The sequence below is a fragment of the Dendroctonus ponderosae genome, unplaced genomic scaffold, assembly GCF_020466585.1.
Source record: "Dendroctonus ponderosae isolate FM_Combo_2020 unplaced genomic scaffold, Dpon_F_20191213v2 Dpon_F_20191213_4, whole genome shotgun sequence".
NCBI classification, from domain to species: domain Eukaryota; kingdom Metazoa; phylum Arthropoda; class Insecta; order Coleoptera; family Curculionidae; genus Dendroctonus; species Dendroctonus ponderosae.
This window is the reverse complement of record NW_026018611.1, coordinates 4,230,457-4,251,997: the sequence shown is the minus strand read 5'-3', so window position 1 is coordinate 4,251,997 and position 21,541 is coordinate 4,230,457. Positions and strand designations below refer to the sequence as shown.

The following is a 21,541-nucleotide window of genomic DNA, read 5'->3' as shown; positions in this document are numbered from 1 at the left end:
GCTTTCGATATAGCTACTTGTAAACGTATAAAATCGTACTTAATTAACGTAAACCGGAATGAATGCGATTGGTTGCAAACTAGCGCGATTCGACCCTGGAAACCCATTTAGAACTTGTACTTTTTTTATTTATGTCTTTTTTTAATTGACACTGGCCCAGACGACACCCTATAGACTATCAAAATAGACCTATTTATAACAAAGTATCTGGAGAATCACCTCTTTGCCCCTGACATACACCGAAGTGAGGCGTGAAGAAAAATTGTTGAACATTGAAAACAAGACGTCTAATTTTTCCGCTTGGATATTTTGGCAGGCCCAATGGAATCCCAATTTTGTGCGGTAACGCCGGTCAATTTCGTTGTATTTATAGCAAATGTTCCACCTTAAAATACCCATATAACAATACAAAGTAGTTTCGACTTGTCAACCGATTTATTCAGCTGCTGAGCAAAATGTGATATTTAAAAAAAATTATAACTGGCCAGCCATAAGATTCGGTAATACTGGACTCAACAAAAATAAATTAGACTGGTGTCCAGACCTTATCATGTTACAATTTTTTTGTCTCTACAGGTTAAGGTTTTTGCAAATTATAGAATTAAATCGTTGAATTGGGCGTCGGAGCGCTTTTGCTGGACTTGGATCGTCTGGATTTTTAATTTTGGCCTCAAATGATGAATAGCGTTTACACTGGTTTACGTGAATAATTGTGACAAAAAAATACGTCGCTGCCAATGAAATCAGAGGGAATCATTTTGCAGAATTTAAATAAATATTCGAATCAAATTACGACTTTAAACACCCTGTATTTCCAAATGTATGCATTGGCTGCATTTTATTGCATCTTATATCAATAACTCTTGAAAACCATCACACTATTTCCACCTCACAATTTCCATCGATTGGCCAGTGTTTATTTTCAGAACTGAAATTGACCGTATCAATGAATCTCCATCAAATTTCATTATCTTCTTAAAAACCGGTGTCTGTTTCTAAATTTACATAATAAATTCTGAAAGTAGCACTGCGGCTCTGAATGTAAGTTACGTATGGCTGAAAATATTTATATTAATTGCCCAAATGTTTGAATTTCAATTTATATCTTGCGATTTATTTGAGTACAAAAAGTGAATGTGTTATCGTAAAGAAACTTGAAAAGAAATGTAGGCCTGAGCCAGTTAATTAAGTAACAAACGAAAGCAATCAAAGCTTTTAACCTTGTTAATTAGTAGAGGGAAATATCAGCAAAATATAAAAATTTCAGTTCAGTAATGCAAATAATCTGCTAACTATATAAATTGCTTTTGTTCACTTCGTTGTATCGGTTTTTTATGTTTTGCTCCAAAGCAATTTTCTTCAGTTTTAATTACATATTATGTGACTTTTAAAAGCTGATTACTTATGGAAAAATATTTTTTATAATTGTGAAACTTTCTGAAAAGTCCCCAGAATGGAAAAACACAATTAAAAATTGAAGTTACAAATTGAATTAACACTTGTGTTGTTCTGATATTTGACGTGTTAACAATACATAAGGTGTTTTAAAACCACCTGCACGGCAAAACTTGGCAAGCACTTGACGAAAATAATATTATTGAGTGCGATGTTGAAATGTTAAAGCCATGAGAAAGTTAGAGAGAAAACTATAGATTTTTGGCAACGACTTAAGTCGGTTTCCCTTTTTTCAGAGCGAATCCATGAGTCCGAATAACGAGGAAGCAACTAGTCAAGATTTAAGTCAGAGTGGAGGAGATGTCTCAAATGGTGGCGTATCAGACTACAGTGGCGGCCCTCCGGTCTACAACATGATTTATCCCGGTTACTACGTTAATGGCGTTTGTACACCTCCTGGTAAGTAATTTATTTAATGGGAAACATTCATGTTGAATGCTGATTTCGTCGAGTTTACAATAAGACAGCACCACTTCCTGCTCAAAAGAGTAATGGACTCTATTTGAAATCAGGCCAAGTATTCGCTGAAAGTTTATACATTTTGAGTGCCGTTCACGTGATCGTTTGCCAATCGTCATTAAGTAAATAGATTAGCGACACCTTTAGACCCCTATTTTTAGACTATTTGTCTGAAACCTATTTCGAAGCAAACCAAACTCCTTTGGCGACAACTTTCATCTTCGAATGCGTATCTTTGCAAAATTTAACTCAATTTTCACCAGTGTTATTAAATGATACAATCAGCCTGGCGGGAATTTGCCCAGAGTTTTAGAGAAATTCTATATCACGACAGCCTAAAGGTCCAAAAGGCTCAACAGTTTCGACCATCAGTTGGGTTTCAGGTTTAAATGAAATTAGTAAGTTGTTTGGAAAAAAACTAACGTGTCATTTAAGGAAGTGATTCTAGAGATTAAATTAATTTGAAAACTCCAGAACTGAACTGTATTGAGGAGAACATTCCAAAAACAATTTGTTGCTATGTTTTCTAAACGCTGTTATTAAAATTAGTCGCAAATAGAGAAGGGTTAAATGGCAACGATGAAAAGCTAGAAAAACTCAACTATTTCATCAAGAATTTAACGAAATTAATCCAAAGAGACACCGATAAAAAACGGCTTTTATGAGCAATTTATATCCTTCAGCTTCAGCTGTTATTAACAATTGGGGAAAGCACTACACAAGTCAACACAGTTTTTCTTTTTGTTTTAGACTTGGAGGATACACATCAATACTCGTCGGAACCGGTGAAAAAGTTGAAAAAACGCCGTGAACGCAAATCGTCAAAAACAGTGGTCGGAGACTCATCCGAATGTACAGACGAGAACTCCGATGTCGAAACGACTGGAAGCTCTTCAGTGCAACGAGTCAGCATACCAGAACAGGCTTCGCAAGTTTCCGTGAGTGGCGAAGCACTCCCAGTAGATCCTAAGGAAAAATCGGCTGAAACTCAACAGCGCAACGTTAACAATGCCGATAGTCGTGTAGGCGATAAAATCACTAAGACTGCAAGCGAACAAGTTACTAATATCGATCAATCCCTTACGAATTGCGGTCTCGATCAAAAGACTGATTCTAACGAAGAAATATCTGGTAAAGATCAAGTTCAATGCAACGCCGAAACTAAGAGACCCTCAGTTCTGAAAGCGGATGCTGAAGAATTTTTCCCCCGCGTGTATCAACCCTGTGGTCCCCCACCCCATATCAAAATGATTCCCCCCAACTTCATGCCAATTCCCCTGGTTCCTCTAGGAGAGTTTGCAGGCCAGAGCTTCACTCCCCACCCAGCATTTATTCCCCCAGGATTTCCAATCAATTTCATTCCTCAACATTTGGGGCAAAAAATGTTTCCGCCTCCCGCTCCGGGCTACGTTAATTACACCCCGCCGATTGTCGGCGAACCGAAAATCAATGAAACTAATTCCGAACAACACGAGGTTATCAGGGAAGAGAACGAAAGAGAAACTACAGCAACACCTTCACACACGCCCATTGTAGACGATAACAAACTGCAAGTTCATAGCAAAGTTATCGATATTGCTACAGTGGTTTCCAAGCTGGAAGCGGTTAAGCAGCAAGAAAAGCAAGACGTCGTCGTTGTGGTAGCGGAAGTTTCAAAACCGGTTGTGAATGAGAGTAGGCCGTTCAGGAGCGCGCCCAAGTATAGCAAAACGCCAAACTTTAAAAGAAACTACTACAAGTCCAGAAATTCCCCCTTGCGCAACCTGGACTCAATATCTCAAGCTTTATCTGATAATTCGCCCAATCCGATTCGCCTGGATAGTCCGCAACATTTACGCCAATCACCTGCCAGAAACGACGTTCACACTGCCCAAATTACCAGCGAACCTGAACGAGCCAGAACATACAGAAACTCACCAGCGCGCCAATCAGATTCGCCACAAATCACCAAACCACACTACGCAAATGGAACGTATTCTCCAAAATTGGACCAGAGCAAGCAAATTGTGCAAAACAAAAATTGGAAACCCAACCACAGTCAACCCAATTTTGCCTCCAACAGCCCGAAAAGAATGCCCAACTATCAGCCCCATCAATCGTTTGCAAAACCCCTTACAAACGGTTTTGCGCAATCTAACAATAAAAATTACTCGCAGTCTTTGAGGCAACCACCGGCACAACCTGCGGAACCAAAAACCGTGTGCGTAAACACTGTCGTCTTGAAAAAGTCCAATGAAGATCCTAAAATTGTTGAAAGCAAATCAAAAGCCAACAATCAATGGATATCAGTAAACAACCGAAAAAAGAAGAAAAACAAAAGCATTGATGCAGATTCTGAGCCACTACAAGAAATGTTGGACTTGCACGACTCCTCTGATCGCTCTTCGGACTTCGAGAGTTACGACGTGAACCAACTGGTTGATGTGATTCCCACTTCTGAAGTGGAAGCGTCCAAAAACCACGAAAAACGCATTGAAGATATATTATCCACAATAGCTCAAACGGAAACTGCCGAACTCCAACCTGCTAACATCAGCAATATTCCCGAGGTGAGTGATATCGAAAAAGACATTATCGTTAAAATTGAGGAGCAACAGCAGCCCTCAAATGAGCCAAATAAAGACGATTTGCTTATATCGACCGAACCAACCAGGGATGACGCAACTAATACAACAGAAAGCACCAAGGCTTCAGTTGAACCCATTGCAAATGACGCAATACAAGAACTAGAACATGAAGAAAACAGTCTTAAGCTGAAGAAAAAGTCCAAAAAAGGAACCCAGAAGCCGCTAATGAAGAAAATTATCATCACCGACATTTTCAATGACGCAGTTGCTACACCCGAAATGAAAACACCAATAAAGAAAGTTGAAGAAACTAAATCATTGAAGGCAAAGCCTGAAATGCCACCGGTTGCCATTGAGGAAGCTGTGGAAGTAAAAGTTGAGGACGAATCAAGCGAGGAGAAAGTGACTGCCCAACTGGAAAAAAAGACAAGAAAGAAGAAGAAAAACAAGTCCGCCAAGCCAGTTTCCAATTTCCCCTCTGAACTGGCCGATGACTCTGCATTAGAAAACAGCGCTTTGAATGAGGTTATTGGCAAGACTAATGACGAGGTTTCTTTGGAACTCGACCAGCTCATTCAGAAAGGAATGTTTAGCTCACTGCAGGAAAAAATGAAGTGTTTAAGCGTCGAGCCCGAAACCGATGAATTCTTTAAAAATGTGGGAGCGATTGTGGCCCCTGGCAAAGACAAACCGGCTCCGATAGTGAAGGCGCCCGATTTTAACAGAATATTCCAGAGTACGAGGCAGTTTCTTAAACCGAACATGGTAAGTGATGATAATAGCGATATTAAAGTAGATGTTGGTGATAATGATGATCAAGGTACTAAAACATGTTCTTCCACTACAGACGATGCCGATCCGGGCGCTGGACTTGTGCTAGAACATGCTTCGCACGCCCAGTCGGCTCCTTTGGAACCCGAAACTCCAGTGGAAGAGGAAAGGAATGTTCCACAAGATGATAAAAAACTCTATCCCATCACTCAGGCCGTGATGGAGTGGATGTGCAAAACAAGAGATGCAACCCCCGAAGTAGAGATTCTTAAGAGCCCTTCTGATATTCAAAAGGAGTTTGGCAACAACGAACCGACTGACCATCTAGATTCAGATTTAGACGAGGAGGTCACGATATTTTCGTCGGAGGAAACATTAAGTCCGGAACAACCTGATCTACTGGAGTATTGGGAAAATGAGTTGCCGGTTGTCTCAAAAGACTGTGATTTATCGAAAGACGTTACTCACGATGCAAGCAAAATATGCGCCGACAGTGAAAGTTGTGATAAATGTAGGACTGATAGTATAAAGCAGGACGATGAGCAGATTGAGGTTTATGAAAGCAAGTACGGCCAAAATGAGGCATTTTTGAATCTTCAACAAGACATTGGCGAAAACCCAAAGGACGTTCCTCACCAAAAACACTTGCCTTACCGTGGGGTTTGCTGCAGCCTGCAGTGAGGTTGTTGCGTTTCATTGAACTATTGATATGTATATTTTCTTGTTGACGTTTTTTCTTACTCCCATACTATATCGTTGCGATTTGTTACCTATTCATATATCACCGGTGTAGCTGACTTGGCTTTTAGCTACAGTATCGGACACCAATGACAATTATCTTAATCGTCTCAGTACCGTATTTAAAGACCTCGTCTAAGGTCGTGTGATTCGATATATGCTGTTGCCAACATGTCTTCTGTACAATAAACGAAAATTACATTTTATACACTTTAGGAAATAAAGTATATGAAATATGTACAAATAAAAATGCTTCGAGCTAAGATGTTAAATATTTCACGATGTTGGTGTTCAGGCTAACACCTCTACTGAACATGTATATTATTTATCACTGAGCTGACATAAATCCAAAGTACACATCAAATAAAAGACTTACATTTAATATGCAATAAAAAGTACCTAAGTTTACTTTTAGAAAAGGGATGTGTCGAAAGTATCGGTTCATGTGACTCACTGGTTGGATAAGAATTTACAATTTCCTAAATTCTTTTCTAGCTTAAATCGAAATATCATCGTTATTATGTAATAAGTATATTTAACATCATTGAGTGTTTTTTAACACTAAATTAATAGTGCCGCCAACATAGCAAACACTCCACGGGCAATTTCTATTATAAAACAGTAATTTTCCCATATAAACATGATATTTATCTAGCAACTTTAAACAGTTAGCAGAAAAAATGGACAACATGACATATTATTCTCGGTCATTTGTTTATATGGGAACATTTAATGATGTAGTTGCAAAATCAAACACAGTTTCATTAGGCAATTGCATCAAAAGCAATTCAAATAAACCCCAAACTACCTGGAATCTTTTGTCAGAATGCCTGATTGCAGTTATGTTTGCAAAGATTTAAAAAATCATACAAAAAATCTATTTGTGTTTTTATATTTTGCATTTTGAGAGTTTTACATCCGCTGCGCCATAATCCCTGAGCCTTTTGCGACTGTTTGATGTATCTTGTTTTAATGTATAGATGCTCAATGAAAACCTTGCAACTCAGTATGTAGCGGATGGAAAACCTGGAACATAATTTTCAACATTTGAACATTTATTCAGTCTATCGAAGCTGATGAAACATTGTGACTCTTATTTCATCACGGTTTTAGATGTGTTTTTGAACAGCTGGCAAAATTGTCCTATATCAACGCAAACTCAAAGACAATGTTCAATTTATAATTTTCGTCTGATTAATGATTGATTGAATTTTGCAATATCTAGGATAATTGTTACGATTTATGCCTTTTAAAATCGCAATTACTGAGATACCATATGTTCTTACAGTAAGTATTTTATGCAAAGTGTTTATGTGGGCTAAAATCGATTTTAAAAGGTGTACGAAATGATTTAGAAACGGCCATATTAATACGCTCATTCTATATTCTAAATAGACTAAATTAGAGATTTTCAAACATGTTGGTTTCACTCCTGATTAGTTTATTAAGCTTTCTCTTTAATTCGATGTAGAAAAAATTGTTATTATTGCAGTAGAGCTCGCGCAACCATGCAAGTTACATCTATTTTTTGATTAGCTCATCAAACCTAATTTTTTATTATTAGTTTCCAGTGCTCTAAAATATGGATAAATATCGAGCATTTCACTACAAAGAACATCATACAGTATTTTAGAGCACTCTTGATCTGATTGTTATTGCATAGGGATCTAGATTAGAGAATTGTATTACTTAAATTAAATGTTTACTTTAACCAAAATTGAGACAATATCACAAGCTTCAACTAAGGCCTGTTTCCTAAAGAAACGCAATACTGAGGGCATGAAAAATATGAAATATTGAGTGCATGTCTTGAAACAGCTCTAGATTTTAATTCTTCTTATACTTATGTTTAAGGAATTTGTTTTATTGTAATTTATGTATTACTTTTTGCTCCTTTTCATTTATAATTAATATTCTTACATGATATACCTAACAATAATTCGTTGTTAAATTGTTATTTTTTGAGATTTGTGCCTTCGCAATATTTGTAAAATAAATAAAGTTATACAAAAAAAAACTACGGTGATTTATTTAGGTACAATGCGGGTTTACAATGGCAAACTTTGGTTTTGGGAATATATGTGCGGAAATGGTATTTTTGGGCGTTTTGGGGAAAACAGCCATCACCCAAAGATAAATAACCGATGTCATTTTAAACCCCATCAAGTCCCCATGACTTTGGTGTGAGACGAGCATATTCTTAACTTAAAATGTCCTAATAAACTGGAAAATGCCTGATGAAATGAGTTGTTTGATGTATCTTTTTTGATGAAATGAACTGAACGGCACTCTTAAAATTTCCACTTATTACAAATTCTTCATTTCTGCAAAAATGTGCTTTTTTTCACTCGCATTTCTATTAAAATACAAACAATTTACGGTCTCAACTGCTTTAATTATATTACATTGGCCAGTTCATTTTGAATTTGAAAATAGTAACTGTTATAACACTATTTGAAATGAGTTATTCAGTAAATTTAAATATTTTATCTAGATTTTCTAAATTAATTATTAAATAAATTAAATTGAATGGTGTCTCCGCACCTGCAGGTTGCCGAACCTACTGCATTTAATGTCAGGAATTTTGACTTTGACGTTTCTATGTCCTAATGTGACGTCTCAATAATAAACTTTTTATATAAAGTCCCTGAAGTGCCCATAAATAGTAACAATACAAAGCGAAAAAATCGATTTAAACTAGTAAATTTCATCTGACTTTCCCTTAATTATTATTAGAGAATATTTGCGTCCTCATAATGTCTGATTCGGTAAGTTCCGCGTTGTCTCAATAGTATCAAATTGGAAAATACGTACTTAATTGCAACTTTGCTTTGTTTTTTGTGTTCATTGAAAGACAAATTGTATTATTTTTAGCTGAGGCCTGTACTTCATGTGAAGCATGACTGGTACCAAACAGACTCTGCAGTGGTGATTACAGTCCTCATCAAGAATCTCAAAAAAGACCAATTGAAAATCACTTTTACAAACTCGCAAGTCGAAATGAAGATTTCGGTGCCTGAGTTCGAAGAGTATTCCAAATGCTTTAACGTTTCTCATAAAATCGTACCTGACCAGAGTGGTTATAAACTGACATCTTCAAAGGTAAAGCCCAAGTAATATAATACAAGCAGATTTGATCAGTTTAACCACATTTTACTTCAGATTGAAATCCAACTGAAAAAGACTGAATGTATTAGATGGGAGAAATTGGAAGGAAAACCAGCGGAGAATGTAAAAGTCGTACCACAAGGTAAGATAAAAGGAAACGATGCGTGATGTGTGACGTTGGTTTTTTTTAATCAAATGTAGAACATGCTACTGAACTAAGCCATCCTCCCTCATACCCAACATCAAAGAAAGGCAAGGATTGGAACCAAGTAGAGAAGGAGATTAAAAAACAGGAAGAACAAGAAAAACCTGAGGGCGAGGAGGCATTGAATAAGCTTTTCAAGGAAATTTATGGCAAAGGGAGTGACGAAGTGAGGAAAGCCATGAACAAGAGCTTTGTAAGCGAAGCAAATTGGGGTCCTTATTGTGACTACAATCATAATAATTGTTTTCAGATGGAAAGCGGTGGAACCGTACTAAGCACTAATTGGAACGAAGTGTCCAAAACTAAAGTGGATGTCAAGCCTCCAGATGGAATGGAATTTAAAAAGTGGGACAGTTAAATTGAAATAACACAGTAAAATGAAAAACGGGAATTTGCAAAGTCATAAAATTGTACTTCCCAAATGGCCAAGCCATGTTAGCCTACATACATATGTAGAGTCCTTCAAATTGTATCATTTTTAAATACGCTGTTTACTTAATATATTATGTGCCTGGATAATGTAGTATTTTTTAGTTTAATGTTTGTGGCTTTATATTATGCGCATTTTGCCTTTTGAGGAGATTAAAGGTTAAAAAAGTAGCACTTACTGCCATAGAGAAAGTAAAATATTATCTCGGCCATTTTTTTGTCACAAAAGCAGGTCGGCGCATCCAAAGATGGCCGTTGCAATTGGCAATAGACGTCAGAAAGATTCCAAATTTGAATCATCACATTTTTCAGTTAAAAACGCACTACCGGTTGGGAAAACACCACCGAACAGTGAAGAAACACTTGGTTTTTCAGAAAATCACTAACTTTTCGGATAAAAATGGAAATCTGTTGGGAATTTTTCAAATGTTAACGGAGCAAAATATGCACCGCTTTCCCCATACCATAATAAACAAAAAACTATCTCATTCGCCGATCGGTCACGGAAATTGCCGAGATTTGACGTTTATCAGGTTTGAAAGCTTATCACTGAAGAATTGGCGTTATATAATGCGCATTTTGCCTTTCGACGAGATTAAAGTTTAAAAAAGTCGCTCTTACTGTAAGCTTCGGTATTCATTTCTACTGCTTTGCCATAGTCACACTTTTTTGAAAAAACGATCGAAACAATACAATCAAACTCCAAAATGTTTTCAAAATCTCGTCCACTTTTTTGTCACAAAAGCAAGTCGGCTTATCCAAAGAAGGCCGTTGCATTTGGCAATAGACGTCAGAAAGATTCCAAATTTGAATCATCGGATTTTTCGGTTAAAAACGCACTACCCGTTGGGAAAAAACAACCGAACAGTGAAGAAATACTTGGTTTTTCAGAAAATCACTAACTTTACAGATAAAAATGGAAATATTTTGGGAATTTTTCAAATGTTAGCGGAGCAAAATATGCACCGCTTACCCCATACCATAATAAACAAAAGACTATCTCATTCGCCGATCGGTAACGGAAATGACGAGAATTGACGTTTATTACGGCTTGAAAGCTTATCACTGAAGAATTGGACATTTTATGCTCATATTCATACGAAAAAGGTATTTTTCGCTTACATCATCTGAGAAATTCGCTTGTTAAACTTGTGTAGTCCGGATCAATGACACTGCCCGAAATATGCCAGTAAAAAGGGTAGCCAGTAACTTAAAGAATGCGAACAATCCGATTTAGTAACACTCTATCATTCGTTCTGACATCATCATACAGTAGTTTTTATAGCTCAAATCAGCTTGCAGTGAATGGAAAAACCCTAAAAAATTCAGTTATAACAGAGACAAGTACTTGTCTCTGGTTATAATTCATATCTAACCTGACTTGAGTCAGCTGTTTCTGGTTTGAAAACTCCCCAATCTGACACTTATTTAGTTGGCTCTTAAATCAAATGATGGGGAAAATTTGCGAATTATTCTGTTAAAAATGTAAAGTATTGCTACTAGAAAGTTGCGGGGCGAATTGCGGCTGTTTATTAACCAAAAACTCGGCAATACAGACCTGAGAAAGCAATGAATTTTGTGGATGATGACAGTGATGATGAGTTGCCCCCTGGCTGGGAAGAACGGGTGAGAATTTCACCACTATAAATCTATCCGCTAGATTAAATAATATATTTGCTATTCGCCATGCAGGTAGCTACAGACGGTTCAGTTTATTATGCCAATCACCTAACAAAGAACACCCAGTGGACACATCCCAGAACTGGAAGAAAGAAGAAAGTGGCTGGAACACTTCCATTTGGATGGGAAAGGTAGCGATTTCACAATCACTGCATCAAGACATGACCAATGAATTTGTCTCCTTGGCTTCTAGAGTAGTTTCTTCAAATGGAGAAGTAGTGTACGTGAACCATGAAGACGAAAGCACCACTTATACAGACCCTCGCTTAGCTTTCGCTGTGGAAGAAAAAGAACATGCCAACGACTACAGACAACGATTTGATGCGTCCAGCACTGCCCTTGGGGTAAGCTACAGTCGCTAAAACTTGCGGCTTTTAATTTTTACAGCATTTTCTTGTTGGTTAGTACGGAAATGTTCGCTATTCAATTCAACAATCTCTATTAAAACGAAACGATTTTTCTAATTTAAGGTTCTTGTCGGCAGAGACCTTTCTGGCAGGATTGCAGTAATAACAGGGGCGAATTCGGGAATTGGGTTCGAAACAGCCCGATCTTTGGCCAAACATGGATGCACCGTTATATTTGCCTGCAGAAATCTGTCAGCTGCCGAAGAAGCCATCGAAAAAATCAGAACCGAAGAAAGACTGAACATTGCTGATAACTGTGTGGCTATACATTTGGATCTAGTTTCGCTCGCATCAGGTAACGATAAGAAAATGTTCAGTAGAGTTGAATTGAAATAGAGTTTTTTGAGCTAATTGAGTCAAGGCCATTCATTGAGCTCACTGAATGTTGATAAATCTTTCTTTATCTCAGTCAAAGTTGCGGTCATTGATTAGATACATTAGTTCTTACTTCACCAAAATACCTGAGATTTTTAGATCGTTACCTCTTGTAGTTGTTCAATTTGCAAATACCATCAAAAGCAGATACAAGCACATCGACATGCTCATTCTCAACGCCGGCGTTTTTGGGCTGCCGTTCTCCAAAACTCCAGATGGACTGGAAATGACTTTCCAAGTGAACCATCTGAGCCAATTCTACCTGACTTTATTATTAGACCCGCTTTTGATCTTGGGATCTCGCGTGGTAATTGTCTCATCAGAATCTCATAGGTAAGAGCCATTCACCGTGTTAAAACCAACAGTTTAAATAACATTTCCAAATAGGTTTTCCAGTCTAACTATGGACAATATAGAGCCTCTGACACTTTCCCCGGACACAAGCCGACACTACTGGGACATGACTGCTTATAACAACTCGAAACTGTGCAATGTCTTGTTCGGTCGTCAGCTAGCCAAAAATCTTCAAAACAGAGGAATATCAGTATTCAGGTCTGCAATGTATACCTAATAACAACACACTGATTTCAATATTTTTCGTATTTAACAGCCTGCATCCGGGAAATATGGTCGCCACTAAACTCAGCAGGAATTGGTGGCTGTATAAATTGCTCTTCGCCTTTGTACGCCCCTTTACTAAGAGCCTTCAACAGGCCTCGGCGACGTCAGTTTACTGTGCTACAGCGCCTGATGTGATTGGAGTTACAGGTATACTTTTAGCTGCATCATTGTTTTCTATACGGAAAGTGCACTAATAAATACTTTCGTTTAAGGAGTTTACTTTAACAACTGCTGCCCATGCCAGGAAAGCGACGCGGCTCGCAATGATGAGATGGCTCGGACTCTGTGGAACGTGAGCATAGACATGATAAAAAATATTTTTGGATCAAACGCTTCTGGGTTGGATAAAAAGCTGATCAAACCCGAGAAATATTTTATTAGACGCAATTTCGATGAGAGCGAATGATGGAAAGTGAGTATTGATTTAACTGTTTATTTTATGTGATTTGTACGGATTTCATAGTTTTCATAGATTTTTGTTATCATAGTTTTGTTATTTAGCCAATGTTTTGGGGTTTACATAACGGCTTAAACAATATTTTGCCATAGAAAAAAGTTTTGTTGAAATAAGTAATTCGCCTTCCGTGGCTTCCTAAGCTATGCTTTATAGCAAAGCCTCAAGGCTGATTTTGTGCACATTCATATCTTCCTTTCTACATAAAAATAGTTCATCGCTACCCAACCCTATGCACTTGCTGAAAACGCGCATTTAATTACCTCGTAGAAGTTATAATACATATCATTAACTCGATTTATGTCAATTTCTTATGTGTCCAAAGCTGGTGTGGAAAAGCAAACAAATAACACCAAAAACAGAGAACCAAAACGTATTTTAAAATGTATAATTAATAGACGGAAAAACATAGTTAACATCCAATATTAAAGTTACTGTATTATTAGAACTTAAGCAGAAATAAGATAGGAATGTATTGAGCTGTGTAAGCTTTAGTGAGTTAAACTTACAGTAGACAAAAGTAGTTAAAAACAACAATTATAAAAGCAAGTACATGTATAAAGAAATGACCCGCTTTCGACATAATCGAGTGTTTTGAGAAACCGAACAAAGCATTAAAAAATTGGTGGAGATTTCTGAAATATAGAAAGAAAAAATATTGGTTCAGTTCCTTAAAACAAAGTCAATATGCCCAAGATTGGTCGATTTCTGTGAACTTCGTCCACAACCACAGTACTGTAGTTTAACTAGCCTTAAGTATAATTTATAAGTTCCATGAATCTTCTATGCTATCAGGGTACTAAAATGCGTAAGCACAAAAAGACAAGAGTGTAACGATTCAAAAACAGACTTATTACAATATTGACAAATATATTTATCTATGTAATGGAGGAAACGTATAACAATGGTAGCACAGGTGTCTGAGTTATCATTTAGGATTATTAAATATTTTCTAGTGATGTAAATACAAACCTATTAAATTCAACTGAGAATATATGCACCGCTTGTTGTTTTCAGCTTTTCGATAAATATCCCAATGTTTTACACTTGCTCTTGTTAATGCCTAACCAGTGAACCTTTCAGCTACGTCGCGTAATCACAATCATTAAAAAACTACAAGAAATATAAAAACCAACATGTCAAAAACTACTAAATTAGAAACATTCTACAGCCATTTCTTAAGGAATTTATTACATCTAAACGTATATTTAGCCTATCTTCACATTGATATCACAAAAAATGTTCAACTGTAAAGGAAAAAACTGCAAAAGGCGTTAGTTTATTCAGGAATGCCCAAGATTTACCGATTAAAATGAAATTATCGGAGTATTTTTTTGATTATAGTGTGTGTCCATCAATATAAAGATTATCCTGCGCTGAAGTAAAAATGGCTAAGTGTAAGTAATACAGGAATATTTGAAGCAAACCTGCCTACCAACTAACACCTCATAAAAATATATAGAATTTATAAATCCTAAAATTAATAAAACGAATTTTTTATTGGTATACAGTTATTGCCGGCGAAAGTAGGTTTATTATTTGAAGCGAATTTTGAGAAGCCCATTTTCAATTTAAAAAGTGCTGATCAGTTTTGACGCACTGTTTGCTGATAGTGGCCTTTTCAAAAAACCTTCAAATTAGGGCGGGAGTATAGTATTCAAGTAACCTTAAAAATAACTTAGAATCCTAAAATAAAAAACAGCTTTAGTACATTTTAACATGATCAAAACATACAAAACTTTAAAACATGTATAAAAAAGAAGTTCAATACTGAGAAAAATTATCATCTCGACTATAAGAATCAGAGCTCTAAACACATATTGTCCACGTAATTACAAATGTCTATTGCATTTCTTCGGAATATTGAAATATGACTATTTTTCAACTATTTTATTCAGTGCTGTCTGTAACTAAATAGGCGGATACAGGCATTGAATGAAGAAGTTTGTATAAAATCAGTATATTTTAAAGCAAACTTTCATTCTAGCAGTCCAATAGCCAACATAAAAACAACCACAAAAAATGTAAACAGATCATTAATAACTATCCAGGTAATAAAGTATATTTGCATAATACGTGCACGCGCACTAGTCCATTAAATTAAGCCGTCCTTATTTTTATACAAACAAATATTTTCTGAAGTGCGCGGTTTAAAAGCGAAAGTTTTTTTATTTAATGCCAATTTTTCTAACGAAACCTTAAGCATTTGATCTTAGTTTCTGTATAAAAAGTATGAATAGCCTTTTCAAAGACTTCAACTGTCAACTAATACATTTTTTTTGAGTTGTTGCATTTCATCCACTACCAAATAAACTGTTTCGCACTTTAATCAATTTGATAATGGAGTTCAGATGTAAATTTAGCTACAAGCAACCAGCGAAATTCACGATAATACAGCTAAACATTAAAAATGTCTTCAAATCCCTGAACAGTAAACAAGGGATTTCTTGAAGTTTCAAAAATGAAAACATTGCCATTGTGTAAACTGCAATAAAATACCTTTTCTAAATTAGCTAAGCTAATAAAAAAAAACAATTTAAAGCCTGTTATACAATCGACTAAATGTTGAAAACAGTTGGACTGTATAATAAAGAAACAATGCGTGAAACTTGCTGTGAAAAAATTTGAATAAAATTAAATGCGAAATTGTCAGTGCCTAGATATAACTTCATAGCAAGCAATTTTTCGGGATCAGTCAAGCACATACTTTATAATATTTGTAATTGAAAAACATGTCATAGGTCAAGCTCTTTGATTGTCGGGAAATGAAAATATTTTCAAGAGATCTAAGACTATTTCAAGAAATAGTTATAAACTATTTCAAGACATAGTTTTATAATAAATACGTTAAATGGCAAGTAAAAATACGTGACAACAAATTACTTACATTTATTTAGATCAGATTACTTAATATATATTGATAGTTGTTTCAAATATAAGGTAACGGTGGAACTTGTGTTTGTTTTGTTTTTAAATGAATTGTTTGAATTTTGAAAATGTCTTGAAAATTAAAAACTAAACTAATTGTCAGAATAGACAAATTAAATGTATCGATTGATATTTCTTGCAAACAGTTTCTACGCGGTCATGTAATGAACGTTGTAGAAAATAGTTTAAAAAAATCAACAATTAAGTGTGGTTTTTACCTGATTGCCAAGCTTCATTAAAAAGAAACTGATAAAAGCATTACAAAAAGTTAATTAATTAAAACTATATCAAACAAAGAAAGAAATTAAAATATGTTTTTGCCGCCTCGTAATTCCAGAACATTAAGTGTAGCTCTGTATTCTTACGTCGATCTAGTCTTCAACAGATAAAGAAATACTATAACAAAAAATGCATGAATTGACTTGAATTCTGTACTTTTGACCCTAAACTTCTAAATTGTTAAAAGCTAGTAGTGCTGACGCTACGGTTCACTTGCTTTCCAATTATTCTGGTGTTTTGTATAGACTTCATACACATAGCTGCCAACTAAATTAAAACAACTCATCGGAAACAGTTCTTTCAAATCGAATTAATTAAAGATAACTTACCTTTAGCTGTTTCACTAACATTTCATTCCTCAATTTTTCTGCGCTTAACTCTCTTGTTAAATCGGCTTTGGATTTACTGCAGTCTGGATTAAGAGCTCCATGTTGCAAAATTTGTGAAGCTTTCGGTCTTTGCGTTGGATTAGGATGGATCATTGATCTGGTAAAAAAGGTATATATTAATTACGACAACCAATATAGTGGTTTTGTCGGCGATCACTTACTTAATGAGTTCGAGTAAATCCTTGGTCAATTTTTGGGAAAGTGGAGGAATTTGTCCTTCTCTGATCGCATGCCATTTGGGGCCATTTTTGGGTAACGGTCCCGCACCAGCACACTCTAACGCTGTGAGTCCCATTGCAAATACATCAGCTTTATGCAAGTGCGTGTAGTCTTCATGGAGGATTTCGTTCGGCAAATAGCGACAATCGCCTTCTTCAACCTAAAAAAAGTTTCTAATTAGCGAAACTGCTCCACTTTGGAGTGTAATTGATTCGTACTTGAGGATTATTGATGCTGGTCACGTGGCCTAAATCTCCAATTTTGTATGTTACCACTTCGTCATACAGTTGCGTTTCATCTAAGTCTTCGAATCCATCATCTGTCGCGTCGGCTGTTCTTGTATTAATCTGAAAACAACAGCCGGGTGAAAGTAACTAAAAAAATTGAATTCCAGTCGATGTTGTACCTTTTTTTCAATGGAGATAAATATGTTTCCAGGCTTAATGTCCAAATGTACCAGTTCCTCAGAGTGAATGTAATTTAGTCCTTCAGCAACATGTAGCAGCATTCTCCGTAATTCCATGGCACTGAGAGGTTCATTCGCAATTTTGTCGGCTAATGAGCCGCCATTACAAAACTCATTTTGAATTATCATGTGATTGTCTTCTGCCCAGGCTGAGTAGTAGCGCACTACATGCTGATGTTTACCTAAAAATGATAGTTTGTTGAATAGTTATTGATTCTAAAATTAAATTTACTGGTGTTTTATTGTTATAAACTGGAAATTGGATTAGTACCTAGAACAGCGTGAGCATACACTTCGTTTAGGGCCGTTTTTTCCGATACACTTCCAGCTACAGGTTTAGTTGATTTTTTAATGGCATAGACACAACCATCAAGTCGGTTAACGCATTTGAATACACTACCAAATTCACCTTTTCCAATTAGTTCGATTTCTAAAAACTCCCTGTGATATCTCGGAATGTTGCTTTCCTGGAAAGATAAATCATGGTCAACAAACATTAGCGATGTTGCTTTAACGTGTAACTAGCAAAAACTGAGTTAACCCTTCAGGGTTCTTTGTGAAATGCCAGAGTTTTTTCTAATTCGTGGGTAAATTAATAAGTTATAGGTTTTTGGACATGTATCTGTTTTATAACTTTTTATGATATGTAACCAGCGAATCTACTCATTTATAGTTTTCTAGATGGATAACATCTGACATATGTTTGTAGCATTTTTCTTCTAGAAAAGATCCACTGACTAATGAAATTGTTAGACATTTTCGACGATGATTAAAATTTCTCAGACCGTACAGTCGATAGTTTTCAGACTTAAATTGTGAAGACTATTTTGCTGCTGTTGAATACGTACGTACGTCGTACAGCCCGACAGTAATCAAAGGGCGACTTCTAAATAATAAAACATTCTTAATTTCTTATCTAACCTAATAAGAAAGTAAAAAATCAGTTATGGGTTAAGAGTGTTGTAACTTTAACTGCAGAAAAATTAAGGTTTGTACATTAAAACCTGTAAGTAGCAAACTCTCACCTGTAAAGCAACTCTCTTAGTCGGCTGTTCAATATCATAATCCGAAACATCTGAGTCGTTTAAATCCACTCTAGTTATCTTCAGATTAGGCGATTCTAACGACCTCAATGATCGAGATCTTTTCTTAGACAACAGTTGGGCTAAAAACAACATAGGTTAGCAGATCGCTTTGGTATTCCACATTTTTTCTACCATCTGGGGTGAATGGGTTAACATTAGCAGTCGGTTTGATCCTTTCTGCATAAGCGCTTGGGACTGCCACCGGCCTGTCCCCAAATAATCTGCTTCTAGGCAATGGCGTTGTCGGAACTGAAGATTTCTCAATAATCGTTTTTGGTGTAAGGGGGCTGTCGAACAGCCTCAAAGCCCTGACCCGCTTATACGGAGGGCTGAATGTGAGTTTTTTCGGGGCTGGCAATCTCGAGAATTCAGTCCTGCAACAATTACTAGCATTATTTCACGTTTGCACAGCTGAAAGTGATAAGTGTTCGTTTTCCACGCCATGCATGCGGTTGTCATTAGAAGCAAAAACAGGCTGCAGATATAATTCGAACTCGCACTTAGTCCTTATAGTTTTTAGCGGTAATTACACAAATTCAAAGTGCCATTAAATAATTCCAGTTTAAACCTTGTGATCGTTAGTTGTATGATGTGATACACAAGGATACCACGCTAACCTACTTAACACGAAAACAAAGAAGCAAAACAACCCAGCTATCTTTTAAAGAACTCCAAACACACACAGCTATTTAATATTACCTGAAAGTATCTTTCCTCCGGATCGGCTGAGGGCTGAGAGGAAAATTCTCCCCAGACGTCTCGAAAGACATGTCTAAACAACCGGAGGAATTATTGCCTTCGTTGTCTACATCTCTAAAGTCTTCTTGGAAACTAGTTGAACCAGACATTCTTCGACCTTCGGTCACAAATTTATATATTAAACTAGACTATACAATGCACAAAATGAACTTTTCCGGTATAAAAATAAGCTTAAGCTAAACAACTGGAACTAAAACCGTTCACTTTCAGCTTTGACGCATCTGTTTTTGATTCGACCAATCAGGGCGTCGGATTTGTCCGAATTCAAGATGGTGTCTGTTTTCCTTTGTCAGTTGAGCTGTTTCCGAATCCGGTCCCATGTGCGGGAAATGTAAATTTACTTTAGTAGTTTTAATGAAATGCCCACATATATGCAAGTTTCAATAAATTTTCCTGCGGTGAGAGTTGGTTCTCACATAGATGAAGCTGGTTTACAGGTAGTAAGCGGTATATTTATTGGCAATCAGAAAGTCATTTTTAATTAGACCATGGTTTTAGGGCATTGGCGACACTGATAAAAAACATAGAACACAGAGAGAGAGACAAATAAACAAAATAAATAAAACACATATTTAAATACGGAAACTATATATATATTAGAACTGGTACCAATTTGTAAAGCAACAACACCTGTCTCTGCCAAAAATGAGTTCACATGACGACCATGGAGGTTATCTATAATCTGTGCCCGATCTGTGATGGCGTTCTTCAGAGTAAACATAGAGAGTAAATGTAGACACAGCGGATAAAGTGCATGGATCTTTGGCAAAAACATCCTTACTGTTTCCTTGTCTAAAGCACAGGGATAGAAAAAGCAGAAGCCGACGGGTTCAGGTAGAAAGAAAGAGGCAGAGAACCATGAGCCCCCATCTATGGTCTATAGATGTATACGATATGCAGCGTTGTCAGACCAAGAACTTTGAAAGCGGTAGAATGGATAGGTGAAAAACGGTAGATAATTTAATGGCCCTAATAGGCCTGGGTAACACCAGAGACAAGAAATATTATAGAACTACATTAACCGAATTACATGAAATATATAGTTATCCCTTGTCTCTGGGTAACACTGTGTTGAGTTGCGCTAGTGAGTTGTTAACGTGCTATAAGTCATCGCACCTCAATGCGCCGCACGTCGAATTGCAAGAACATTTTTAATTAGTTGAAACTTCGTTGGTTTCTATCATCGCTCGGAAATTAATTAACTGAGCAACACTTTTATTTTAAATGATTCCTTCATGTTTTTTTTTGTTTAGTCAATATTTTTAGAAACAAAACAAAATTCGGTTTTTAATTTGAGTTTCGGCGTTGTGCATTAATCACTGCAGATGAATGAAATTCAGACAAATATAAAAGGCTCTAAATTTAAAGCCAAATTAGTGAAAGATCGGCGCTTGGAGCGTTTTTCGTTTAGCGGTTGTTGACTTTCGTTAAGTTGGAACGTGAAACTTGCCTTTAGAAATATTGCAATGCGAACGGACACTTTCTACAAAAATGTCAACAATATCCTGAAATCGACCTGCGAAGTAAAACATGACTCATCGAAAGGACGAACAATGAAACGCGGGCGAACGATTAAAAATAATCATTTTTATTCTGTAGTTCGGTGTCTTTTTTGTCGAAAAGGTGTTTGAATGAATGAATGTTCAGTTTGTTACAGACAGAGGATGAAATTGGTCGATGATCCTTTGTGTCGAATGAATCCCGTTCTTACATGAGACATTTAGAATCATTGTGAACCTTATGGCAAGTGCGGTAGTTTGTGAAAGTGTAATGAACTTAAGAGGTAGAAAATTGAGGATGGCGCCCCCGCTTGCAGAAAGCTGATAAGAATGATCTCTAATCTATAAATCTTTTAGCTTGAATTGAGTTTAGTTTTCCGACAAGCACTGAAGTTTTATTGATTCTTTATAGGTGCAACTTTTTGGCAAAATTTCATTAAAAAAAACGAAGAATCTGCAGTTGTGTAAAAGCTTTCATTTTGAAATCAACATTTAAGAAGCGCGCAAAATTCAGGATTTCATGTGATGTGAATGAATGTTTGAAGGTTTTTGCTGTTTTTCGAATATTTATTTCGGCCAAAGGTGATTCGATAGCCACCGGACATTTTCATTGCTCCATACAGGGGCGGATCCAGCTTTAAAGTCAGG

General features: G+C 36.4%; 4 protein-coding genes across 8 annotated transcripts in view; 3 read left to right on the top strand and 1 right to left on the bottom strand.

Moving 5' to 3' along the window:
* Positions 1–7,406, top strand: part of LOC109544033 — a 28,020-nt gene extending 20,614 nt beyond the window's left edge. For 2 of the 3 annotated variants that reach the window (XM_019914026.2, XM_019914027.2), the window contains exons 6-7: positions 1,692–1,854; positions 2,665–7,406. In XM_019914026.2, coding sequence (XP_019769585.2) covers positions 1,692–1,854; positions 2,665–5,933 — 3,432 coding nt within the window. In that variant the 3' untranslated portion in view covers positions 5,934–7,406. The remainder of the gene's footprint in view (positions 1–1,691; positions 1,855–2,664) is intronic. The other variant, XM_019914028.2, reaches the window with a different exon arrangement.
* A 1,154-nt stretch (positions 7,407–8,560) lies between these two features.
* Positions 8,561–9,819, top strand: LOC109544104 (protein SGT1 homolog). Its single transcript, XM_019914144.2, has 5 exons — positions 8,561–8,758; positions 8,865–9,092; positions 9,153–9,240; positions 9,300–9,496; positions 9,554–9,819. Exons 1-5 carry the CDS (start codon positions 8,747–8,749, stop codon positions 9,659–9,661), a joined length of 633 nt encoding a protein of 210 aa, XP_019769703.1. The 5' UTR covers positions 8,561–8,746; the 3' UTR covers positions 9,662–9,819.
* Positions 9,820–10,868: 1,049 nt separating this feature from the next.
* On the top strand, positions 10,869–19,796 carry LOC109544073 (WW domain-containing oxidoreductase). Of its 3 annotated transcripts, none has more exons than XM_048665702.1 (9): positions 10,869–11,358; positions 11,425–11,543; positions 11,606–11,756; positions 11,883–12,114; positions 12,311–12,527; positions 12,582–12,746; positions 12,805–12,962; positions 13,028–13,227; positions 19,605–19,796. In XM_048665702.1, the coding sequence occupies exons 1-8, from the start codon at positions 11,302–11,304 to the stop codon at positions 13,219–13,221; spliced, it is 1,293 nt and encodes a 430-aa protein (XP_048521659.1). In that variant the 5' UTR covers positions 10,869–11,301; the 3' UTR covers positions 13,222–13,227; positions 19,605–19,796. The 3 variants fall into 3 exon arrangements, with proteins under 3 accessions (XP_048521659.1, XP_048521660.1, XP_019769652.1); XM_048665703.1 differs by lacking the exon at positions 19,605–19,796 and adding an exon at positions 14,614–14,702; XM_019914093.2 differs by lacking the exon at positions 19,605–19,796 and having other exon boundaries at positions 10,870–11,358; positions 13,028–14,265.
* On the bottom strand, positions 13,644–19,605 carry LOC125504154 (wee1-like protein kinase). Its single transcript, XM_048665701.1, has 9 exons — positions 19,335–19,605; positions 18,768–19,009; positions 18,576–18,715; positions 17,822–18,017; positions 17,491–17,732; positions 17,303–17,431; positions 17,027–17,244; positions 16,806–16,962; positions 13,644–16,743 (listed from the first exon to the last, which is right to left on the bottom strand). The coding sequence occupies exons 1-9, from the start codon at positions 19,481–19,483 to the stop codon at positions 16,657–16,659; spliced, it is 1,560 nt and encodes a 519-aa protein (XP_048521658.1). The 5' UTR covers positions 19,484–19,605; the 3' UTR covers positions 13,644–16,656.
* Positions 19,797–21,541: the final 1,745 nt, after the last annotated feature.

What these genes read in the sequence shown, in the direction of transcription:
- LOC109544104 (XM_019914144.2), top strand. An exon ending in ATAAACTGACATCTTCAAAG is followed by an intron (nt 9,093 to 9,152) that starts GTAAAGCCCAAG and finishes ATTTTACTTCAG; the next exon opens with ATTGAAATCCAACTGAAAAA. An exon ending in AAGCCATGAACAAGAGCTTT is followed by an intron (nt 9,497 to 9,553) that starts GTAAGCGAAGCA and finishes AATTGTTTTCAG; the next exon opens with ATGGAAAGCGGTGGAACCGT.
- LOC109544073 (XM_048665702.1), top strand. Translation starts at nt 11,302, where the DNA reads ATGAATTTTGTGGATGATGACAGTGATGATGAGTTGCCCCCTGGCTGG. An exon ending in TCTAGTTTCGCTCGCATCAG is followed by an intron (nt 12,115 to 12,310) that starts GTAACGATAAGA and finishes TACCTCTTGTAG; the next exon opens with TTGTTCAATTTGCAAATACC. An exon ending in AGAGGAATATCAGTATTCAG is followed by an intron (nt 12,747 to 12,804) that starts GTCTGCAATGTA and finishes CGTATTTAACAG; the next exon opens with CCTGCATCCGGGAAATATGG.
- LOC125504154 (XM_048665701.1), bottom strand. Translation starts at nt 19,483, where the DNA reads ATGTCTGGTTCAACTAGTTTCCAAGAAGACTTTAGAGATGTAGACAAC. An exon ending in GTATGCTCACGCTGTTCTAG is followed by an intron (nt 17,733 to 17,821) that starts GTACTAATCCAA and finishes TATCATTTTTAG; the next exon opens with GTAAACATCAGCATGTAGTG. An exon ending in GATTTACTCGAACTCATTAA is followed by an intron (nt 16,963 to 17,026) that starts GTAAGTGATCGC and finishes CTTTTTTACCAG; the next exon opens with ATCAATGATCCATCCTAATC.